The sequence below is a fragment of the Salvia miltiorrhiza genome, chromosome 2 (genome assembly GCF_028751815.1).
Source record: "Salvia miltiorrhiza cultivar Shanhuang (shh) chromosome 2, IMPLAD_Smil_shh, whole genome shotgun sequence".
Classification (NCBI taxonomy): domain Eukaryota; kingdom Viridiplantae; phylum Streptophyta; class Magnoliopsida; order Lamiales; family Lamiaceae; genus Salvia; species Salvia miltiorrhiza.
The window spans coordinates 43,972,124-43,982,262 of record NC_080388.1 but is presented as its reverse complement, the minus strand read 5'-3'; the positions used below and the strand labels follow the sequence as shown (position 1 = coordinate 43,982,262).

The following is a 10,139-nucleotide window of genomic DNA, read 5'->3' as shown; positions in this document are numbered from 1 at the left end:
GTAATGCAATATGGAATGATGCGGATGAAATCAGGTTATAATAATAAATATATATTAAATAGATTATAGCTATGTATAATATAAAATATGTAGAGGGGTAAAATAGGCAATCCACAAGTTGTCTCATATAATGCTTAGGCTCTTTTTCATTGGCACAAGTTGTCCCACATCTGTGGCACACACCACACATTTGATAAATACAAATTAAACACTTGCTACGTAATGATATATTATTGGAATAGAAAATGAAACTCAAAATAATAACTGAAGGTGACAGTCTCAATTTGGATTCATGTCAAGAAACAAAATTTCATTGCACTAATGAATACATGTAAAACAATAACATTGCTTCCAACATGCCTAGAATGTATACAAATGAAACACATCTAGTCTAGCAATAAAAAAGTTGAAACTAAGCAACATAATTTAACCATCTTACCACAGATTTATCAGGGATTGACATAACACAACCATAATCGCAAATATTCACCGTTCAACAGGAAACAACAGACATTATTTGAAGCCCTCGATCTTAAGAGGATGGCAAGGCACAACATGTCAAAAAATAAATTACAGGTAAGAAACAGATGTGCGTGCCTTCATTGGAGTATTTGGCTGCCATAGTCTTCGTTAAATTTCTCATAACGATGTGCAAGGAGATGAGCGGAAGGTCTAGTGTTCCTCAATGCCACCTCTATGTCTCCATGTGTGATTGGCCCAACCTTTGGCAACTCTGCATGCCAACGACACTATTAGTAACAGAGAAATAGGGAACGAGAAACTAGCTACTATAAATCTAACCTCATATTAAGGTGAATCAAATGTTTGAGTACCAATATTTTCTTTATTAAGTGAGACAGAATAAAATCTTGTCTGTTCCATCATCAGTACTAATAGAATTTGTAGTTTTCCAGTGTGCTTCATTCAACACAAAGAAGCAAAGAATCTGAGATGCAACGTTTCTGTTATGAGTGGGGCTACATGCCTAGTGATGCATATAATATGAACTAGAATGACCATGTTTTAAAGAACTCGATACTCGTGAATTACAAGTAAACGAGTTCAAAGTTGCTAAACAGGTGCCAATTCATTTTTATTGATCATGATTACTCCTTGAAAGTTTTATTCCAACACAATTAGATAGTATCTACATTCGAGCACCCCTTATTAAATCAAATACACTCCAAATATTTGACCAAATGTGACAATATAGATAGCATTTTTGATTTGTCATATTTTCGGTTTTATTTGCAAGAGCATCAGTAAACCCAACAGTAAAAACATACCATCATCAGGCACCCGCTCTGGTGCCTCCTCAAGAGATGTCATTAGCCGTCTCAATGGTTGCATAGCAGCCTCCTTACATAACAGGCGAAGATCTGACCCTGAATAACCTTCAGTCTTCTCGACTAATAAATCATAAGGAAGTTCCTCTCCGGATTTCGATGGCAATAGTTCTTCAAACATCGCTTGTCTTGCTTCTGGTTCCGGAAGTGGTACCAGGATCTATATCACATGCAAACAATATTTCCCTACCATTAGCTTTCGGTCATCTTTTATTGTTCTTAACAGAATGGGAAAAATAATGAAAGCAATATAGCAAATTATGAAGTGAGGCATAAAGCTGTCTAAAAGAATACCCGCTTTTCCAGACGCCTAAGCATTGCTGCATCTAGTTCCCATGGGAGATTGGTTGCGGCGAGAACAAAAACAAGTTCATCTGTCTTTGTCAAACCATCCATCTGCAGTTTACCACAAATTAGTATCTGTAGAAAGGATAGCTGAATTGGCATAGCATATTTAATCTAATTTTACCATATGAATCATTAGCATGAAACATGTCTAAGATTACATGTGGAAGATATTCACTTCACTCAATCTGCAGAAGGTATCAATTTAGAGGGGTACAAAATTATTGTTTAAAATAGGATATTTATAACAACAAACCTATATTTTCACATTCATACTTCCAGAAGATTAATTTTGTTTGTTGTTCCCCAACTAAGACAGATATCTTCCTCTTATTGTGTTCGATTCCAATTTTTGCATTGTTGATTAAAGTAAAGCCTAAAAAAAATCATAACCTGTATAAGCAACTCAGTCTTCAGACGCCTGCTGGCTTCATGTTCACTGCGTCCTTCACCTCGTTGGCTGATAATTGCATCAATTTCATCCAGAAAAATAGTTGATGGTGCATGATGCCTAGCAAGCTCAAACAATACTTTTACCAGTTTCTCAGAATCACCTGCAATTAGATGCTTCCTATATCATGAGTGGAACACCAAAGACAAGTTGTGATGCATCTTATAAAATTTATAAAGGAAGCATTCCTTTTGATAAACTTTCATCTAGAATGGTCTTTGGTTTCATAAAACTGAATAACCTAATATACCACAGACTAACACATACAATCTGAAGAAAGTGATGGAAGATGGCAACGAAGAAACAAAATAGTTGTACCAAGAGAAATATGACCAAATTTCAAAGCTAAATTAAAACTTTTATTTATAAAGAGTGATTTAAGAGTGTACTTTCTATTAGATGAGAAAGTGGTCTAATTGAACATGCATCCCTAATAAGTACAACTAAGGACATGCTTGGTATGATGGAATGGAATGAGGGGGGAATGGAATGTAGGTAGGAAAGGAATGGAGGAGGGAAATGAATGACAAACCTTGGGATTGGAATGGCTAATACCATGGTAGGTGAAGGAATGACTTAAATATAAGTAGGAATGGTGATTCCTAAAAAAAATGTACCAAGCAAAGGTATGGAATGGAGGTAGGAATCACCATTCCATTCCATTATACCAAGCATGTCCTTCGAGTTAAGAGGAAAATAACAACTAAGAATAATCACAATAATACAATAGTACTATCAGAATGCAGCCAATAATATGTGTATGATGAACTAAGTAAATAACATGCAAGGATGTCATACAACTGACAAAACCCAATATCTTACCCCTCCATTTGCTAACAATTGATGACGCAGAAATATTGAAGAATGTGGTTTTGCACTCAGTCGCAACAGCTTTTGCCAACATAGTCTGCAATTTGATGTAAGAATATACATATTTACCACTTATAGTTTATCACAAAAGAAAACTAATATTACCATTTACCAATACACAATAAAAACAAAATAGGCAACAAAGGAAGAAAGGATTAAAGCAATAGAAGACAAGACTAATTGACTACGAATTCTCCTAGAGTCTGGAATGGAGTTTTCATTCCGTACATGCCAGATCATGAATAAGTAACTGCATCCAATTTCTGTGAACCAATCAAGTCGCAGTTTCCATTTTTGCTGTCGAATGGAATAGGACTGAGTCACTGAGATTAAACATTAGTTAATGATATTTACGCAAGATTCCTTTTCAAGGAAGTGCTCGATAGGGCTCAGTTGATTCCTGGTTTATGTTTCATCTTCCTTTTCCTTTCATTTGTTTTCAAGAAATTTATCGATCAATTCCAATTCTTTCTTGTTCTCTTAATTCTTTTTCCAATCGAAATGATCAGATCATATTCATATGGATTAACAAAGAAAGTGCAAAAGGCTCTATTTGCCTTTTCCATTTTATGAGCCTATTCCTTTTTGTGTATGGAATCTCCACACCCTTTGGAAACATCCACTAATTAAACAATTACAGCTGAACTCAGGCCCCTGATATTATCAATTTAAATGCAACATACCAGTGTTGTCTTGTGCCTGGAGGATTCTAGATATCGGGTCCTAAGGATGAGTCCCAATTCAATCAAACCAAGAACAAGTGGAACACACAAATGGTATAATATTCAAGGGCATCATACACCTTATGAATCAAAATCAATTCAAAACTAAGCTCGGTGCTAAAAATTTAAAAGGAATAAAGAGCATTTTATTGTCTGATATTTGGTAATTGCACTACAAGGAGGGGAGGGGCAGAGATGAAGCTGAACACAAACCTTTCCCGTTCCAGGTGGTCCAAAAAGAAGAATTCCTTTCCACGGCGTCAGAAGACCAGTAAAGTACCTGTAACATGAGCACAGACATAAATTTTAATTCAGCTCAAGACACCTTAACTTAAATATACCGAAATAAATAGGCAGCCAGTTTGAAACTTACTGTGGATATTTTATAGGCATAACAACAGCTTCTTTCAGAAGCCGTTTTGCATTCTCTAATCCTTTTATTGTTTCCCATTTAACATCTGGACTACCACGGATGATATCTCTGCAAATGATATCAAGAGAGTATCCACAAATCAATGTACATAATAAGCTGATTAGGACTAATACTGTTGCCCTGCAACACAAATGGGAAAATAGCTTATCTTTTTTTACCTACATAAACTCTCTGCCAAGGCACGCACTTCTGCTGACTCACAGGGAGGAAGTAAAGATCTTTGCCTGAAAGTGAACATTAAATTTTAGAGAAAGAAGGCATGGTCAAAGTAACTTGTGCAAAAGCCAGATATGGTAATGAATCTGTATGTCAATAATCCGCTTCATCTTATTTTCTCTGCCCATGTAATAAAGCTAAGAAGTAAAAATTATGATTGGTTGGTCATGGCTGATCAGGTTCACAATAGGACACAGAATATAAAGTTTTATCCACTGAAAACAGAAATAACTCTCAGCTAACTTTGTCTATTAAGTCTTTGAGAATAACCTAAGTAAAGTGAACGCACGTCACTTAAACAAGAAACCAAATGAATCATCCAACGCAAGATTCTTAAATAAAAGAATCTGGTCATTTACGACAAAGAACAGCAGAACATTAGGAAAATGGATTTGTATATAATCCTACAATTGATCTTCAGTTTAAAATTTATTCTTTCCACTTATCAAATTATGTGTATATAAAATCCTGTAAAAACTTAAAACGATGTTGTCTCTCAACTCTCTTACAGTGAAACTTAATTTCAGTAAGATTGAAAATAGTAGACAGGATTCATTCATCAAAGAGAGCTAAAAACACAATATATCAACTTCAAGTTTTAATCTTCTCCAGCATGAATAGTAAATAAATACTATATACCAAGAAATCTAGCAGATGAGACCTGTTTGGCATTGGTTGGTATTCTTTGTTTTGGGAAATGCATATTACTTGTTCATGCTATGCATGTCATGAACATTTATAACTTGCAAAAAGGAGGGATGAAGATCATACGGTTTATCGTCTTGTCCTAGAGGTGCTCCATTAGATTGGACCACATTCCCGCCATTCTGAATCACAACTGACGTGTCAAAACATCACATCAAGGACCAAAACAATAGCAAAAGTTCATCCAGTTCAATCGAAAGCACATTACCTGGTTCCTGAATTGTTCATAGATAGCCAAGTCAGATGTGTTCTTCACACTAGTACTTCCATTGACCGTTCCATTTGAATGACCTCCATTAGACACTGGGTGACCATTTGCAGCTGTATCTTTCCGCTCAGACTCCCTCTTCCTCCCAAACTTGGAATCATAAAACAATTTAAATTCCTATATTGTACACCCAACAAATAAATTTTATATAAACATCGGTACTACCACTTTATCCACTCCTACAAATGGAACTCACAGATCCAATACATAAAGTTGGGTCCTTGGCATATAATTCTCAATTTGTTATACTATATACATAAGCACATAGCAAGGAAGAGCATTACAAATATCATATTTCAGACAACGCAATTGAGACTGATTAAATCGACTCACTATGCACACATGATTCATCGAAATCACTCCAATGACTAAGAAGCAACAGATTCACAATCCGAGACACAAATAAAATGCAAATCAAAGGTGTAACGAAGCTCGATATTCTGGTACAACAATCCAGGACTAGGGTACACCTACATTCAGCTCCACGAATGCAGGAATTGAGGAAAACAAACAAAAAATGCGAAGATTCACCAAAAATTCATATTGCAGACGACGCAATTGAGTGTGGTTAAATCGATTCACTACGCACGCATGATTAATCAACTACTTCGGAGTTCGGAATCACTCCAACGACTAACAAGAAAGCCACACACACACACACATTCACACTCCACAACCACAACACAATGAAGTGTAAATCAGTGGAGCAACGAAGCTCGTCAAAAATCAAAGACTTAGGTACACCTGAATGCAGGAATTGGGTAAAACAAACGAAAAACGCGAATGATTAACTGAAACCGTGAAGTCAACACAAAACAATAACAACACACAGCGCTGCCATCGCAGATGCAACATTGAGAAAGCGGAATTCAGAGAGTCAAAAGAGCTACCTGAAACGACCAGCGCGTGGGCATGGGCTCGTCGGCCATTAGAGAGGAGTAGGCAGCGGCCGCCGTCTCTAGCGCATAAACAGCAAACACACACACCCGCGCGGATGCGTGTGTTTTCGGATCTTCGATCGTGACACTCTATGTAGTGAGGGGGTGGAGATCGAGCATGTGCTTTCTCCCCTTTCAGGTGAATAAGTAGTGAGAGAAATGGAAAATTATGAGAAGGAAATCACTAAAATATGTAATGTAGTAATAAATAAATTGGGAAAATCTGCTCGTGATATTGATGAGGAGATTCTCTCTCGAGTCTACTGAGTGGTGTAAGCTGTTGAGCAATGCAGAGAGAAGATGGGCCCAGCTGATATTGTCTTGCTGGCCAGCCCTGGCAGTGGTCGAGCCGAACCGAGTTAAATCTATTGGCGGCTTAAGGGGGTGTATTCGTTGTGGAATTTAATGGATTTCTATGGATTTTAAAAGTCTGGGTGTATTCGTTCAAGACTTTTAAAAGTCTGTAGAAATCTGGGTGTATTCGTTCAAGACTTTTAAAAGTCCATATAAATCTGGGTGTATTCGTTTCAGACTTTTTAAAATCCATACAAATCTAGGTGTATTCGTTATTCCATTGACTTCAAATCCGGAATGACTTTCATGGATTTCATCCAAAAAATACACACGATGAAATCCGGCCAAGAACCACGAGAATTGAAATCCATGAAGTTTTAAGCGAGCGCTGAGTTCCAGCGCTCGCGGGCAAGAAGCCACTCAGCGCTCGCGGGCAAGAAGCCAGCGAGCGCCGGAACTTAGCACCCGTTGAGAAAGTCCAGCGCTCGCTGGGTTTGAGCGGGCGCTGGGTTCCCATTAATGTGTATATCCATGATCATATATTCATATTCCTTTCCTGAAACCACCGCAGACAGCAATTATCATTTCATTATTACCACCGCTCGACTGATAGTGTTTCTGGTCATGGTTTTGCTGGCTAGAAACGGGAGATGCGTCGTTTAAACCTATACCAGTGGTGCACAAGCCTATATCATCAATTCTGGAGAAAATTCGGAAGCGAAAGCTTGAAATTTCAAAAAAGTGTGTAGACCACCCCTATTTTATCTATTTTGTTTGTATCTGCATCCTCTAATATGTGATGGTATTGATCAGGTTTTATATATTTACATGTATTGTTTGGTGGCAGATCTATGATTTCAAATGACAACAGTCATGGGGTCGAGCGAAACATCAGGCCGAGAGACAGACTGGCGGACCTTGATATACCTAACGAAGACAGATTGGAAGAAAATGCAACCATTCCAGTTGAAAAGAAGATCATTGCTCCACTTGAAGAACAGAGGAGTTTGGCCACTTCCAATGTGGATGACGATGATGCTAAACCGACAATTCATGAAAAAGCTCAAAACCAAGAGGTCAGTCTGATTCACGATGGACTTTATATTTCTTTCTTTGAGAATTTTCACACTTAAAGTGTTAAAATGCTTATGTTGTGCCATTTTATCTTTGGTGCAAGTGAGGGAATTATTAATTTACTATGTGAAAGACCAGCGGTCGCTGGAATTTCTTTCTTTTCTTTGAGAATTTCTTTCTTGGGAAGAGATATGTTGTTAAAGGCTTGGTTTTTTTGTAGCTCGCTGGAACCCAGCGGTCGCTGGGTTTCCAGCGGTGCTGGGACTCAGCGGGCGTTGGTTTCATGGAATTCAATTCCAAAATTATCCCGTAAAGTCTTCGAAAATCAGTGAAAATCGGGGTGAAATCCAACCACGAATTCTTTGAAAATCATCTGAAATCTATGTGAATTCCATGGACTTTTTTAAGTCTGTGGAAATCCACAACGAATACACCCCCCTTAATATACGAATTTTAGATTTATTTTGTTTTTTACATAAAATTATTAAAAAGTACATAAACTGAATAATTATTGCAATTTTCCTACCATTAAAAATTAGTCAAAATTAAAATTGACATGGCAATTGATGTAACACCAATTCAATCAAAACGATGTCGTTTTGCATTTACAAAATATTAAAAAAGAAATAGTCTTAGAAATAAGTGGCACGCATTTTAATAACTAACTATAGTCGGTAAAAATAGTCTTAGGGGATGTTAAATTGTTCGAGATTGAATTGTCCCAAAATTACCTGAAATTAATTTTGTCATAGGGAATAGGCCAAGACTCATAACCATGATTAATCTTATGTGGCATTATCTTGAGATTAAGTATCAATTTGTATCTTCCTAACTGAACACGATATCATAAGACTAATCATATCTAACTCTACAAACCGAACGACCTCTTAAGAGAAAATGACTCATAAAATTTTATGGATAGTGTTAAAGTGTATAAAAATAATCACTTTAATAGTTAGAGGTTTAGGTTAAATTAAAGTGTGTGGGTAATATGTGGTAAAATAGATAAATAAGTCGATATATTGAGGGTAATATGTGTTGATTTGTTGAGGGTAGTGTCTATAAATGAAATATGACTTCTTTTTTTTTGGGGACGTTTCAAAATGAAAATTAAATTGGGGTTGAGCTTTGTGTATCTACGTGTGTTTGGTGCAGTATAGTGTGTGTGATATGTTAATGAAGTTCTACTATGATAAGGGCATATGTAGTATACTGGAATGTTTTGCTGAACATTTTTGCCCTTAGGTACATTTAGCTCAAGTTGTCTAAACTGACTGTACTTATGTTGAATAACCTGACTCTGTCCTCCTAAGTAATTAAACCTTAGGGCCTTTAGGTATGTCAGCTGGCACTGTATCCTTTTGTTTAAGTGCTGAAGCTTTAGCTTTTCAGCAATCTTCAAAAATATAGTTTTGGTACTTGTGGAAGTACCATATCTATTGTTAACTAAGTATTTCATCCAGCTTGCGAGAGGCTCTATTCATGGAATCCGCAGTTGCTTGCATACTATGTTCATTTATCTGTGATGTTAATATCTATCAGAAAGTAGGGGTGAGCAAAAAATCCGAAACTGAATAACCGAACCGATCTAAATCAAAATTTTAAAATATGGTTTAGTTATTTTGATTTTTCAGTTCGATTCGGTTTTCTTTTTCATAAAATTTCGGTATTTCGGTTCGGATTTTTTAAAACCGAACAAAACCGAAAAATCGAATTATATTTATAATATATATAGGGAGAGGTTCAAGAAAGAACCATAAATAAAAGAAGACCGGAGAACCATTTTCAGTCATTCGATCATCAAGATCTACGGTGGATGCATCATCTTGTTGGATGAATGCAGATCCTGGGTTCGAATCCTAAAGGGAGCATTTTTTTTTAATTTTTTTAGTGCAATAATTTTAACAGCGAATGCATTAATTTTTACAGTGGATGCATTAGATTTGATGGTTCTCCCGTTCTCACAAATAATGTAGTTCTCTCTAGAACCACACCCTATATATATATATGCAATATAATATTCTAATTATAATTTTATAATATCTAACTTCTAATATTTTTAAATTTTATAGATTTTTTTTGGGTTTTTTTTCAAAATTTTCGGGTTTTTCAATTTTTTCGAATTAATTCAATTTTTCGGTTCGGTTCAGTTTTAATTATAAAAATTTCAGTTAATTCAGTTCGGTTCGATTTTTTTCAAACCGAACAAAAATATGGTTTGGTTTGATTTTAGAAAAAACAAAACTATATAATCGAATGCACACTCCTATCAGAAAGCTTGGCTAGTTAGCTCATTAGCCGATGAATTACACCATTAAGTTGATTGTTGTCAGCTTTGTGACTATCAATCAATAATTGCTCCTTAAGTAATCAGCTTTGTGAATTTCCCTGAGCAGCATTCTTGTCAATGAGGGCATTCAATTCATCCTCCTTAAGTAATTGCTCAGATTACGGTGACTTCGAATTAGCTTAACACT

At 36.1% G+C, this 10,139-nt stretch overlaps 1 protein-coding gene across 2 annotated transcripts; it reads right to left on the bottom strand.

Moving 5' to 3' along the window:
* Window positions 1-283: 283 nt before the first annotated feature.
* LOC131013619 (uncharacterized) lies at window positions 284-6,645 on the bottom strand. 2 transcript variants are annotated; one of them, XM_057941750.1, is made up of 11 exons: window positions 6,247-6,645; window positions 5,297-5,473; window positions 5,155-5,210; window positions 4,326-4,391; window positions 4,108-4,215; window positions 3,948-4,014; window positions 2,965-3,049; window positions 2,085-2,245; window positions 1,641-1,742; window positions 1,287-1,506; window positions 284-733 (listed from the first exon to the last, which is right to left on the bottom strand). In XM_057941750.1, exons 1-11 carry the CDS (start codon window positions 6,283-6,285, stop codon window positions 600-602), a joined length of 1,215 nt encoding a protein of 404 aa, XP_057797733.1. In that variant the 5' UTR covers window positions 6,286-6,645; the 3' UTR covers window positions 284-599. The 2 variants fall into 2 exon arrangements, with proteins under 2 accessions (XP_057797733.1, XP_057797734.1); XM_057941751.1 differs by having other exon boundaries at window positions 5,297-5,446.
* Window positions 6,646-10,139: the final 3,494 nt, after the last annotated feature.

Coding starts and splice junctions, on each gene's coding strand:
- LOC131013619 (XM_057941750.1), bottom strand. CDS start 6,285: ATGGCCGACGAGCCCATGCCCACGCGCTGGTCGTTTCAG. Junction 2,246..2,964: donor AATTGTTAGCAAATGGAGGG/GTAAGATATTGG, acceptor ATCTAATTGCAG/GTGATTCTGAGAAACTGGTA. Junction 1,743..2,084: donor AGACTGAGTTGCTTATACAG/GTTATGATTTTT, acceptor GGTAAACTGCAG/ATGGATGGTTTGACAAAGAC.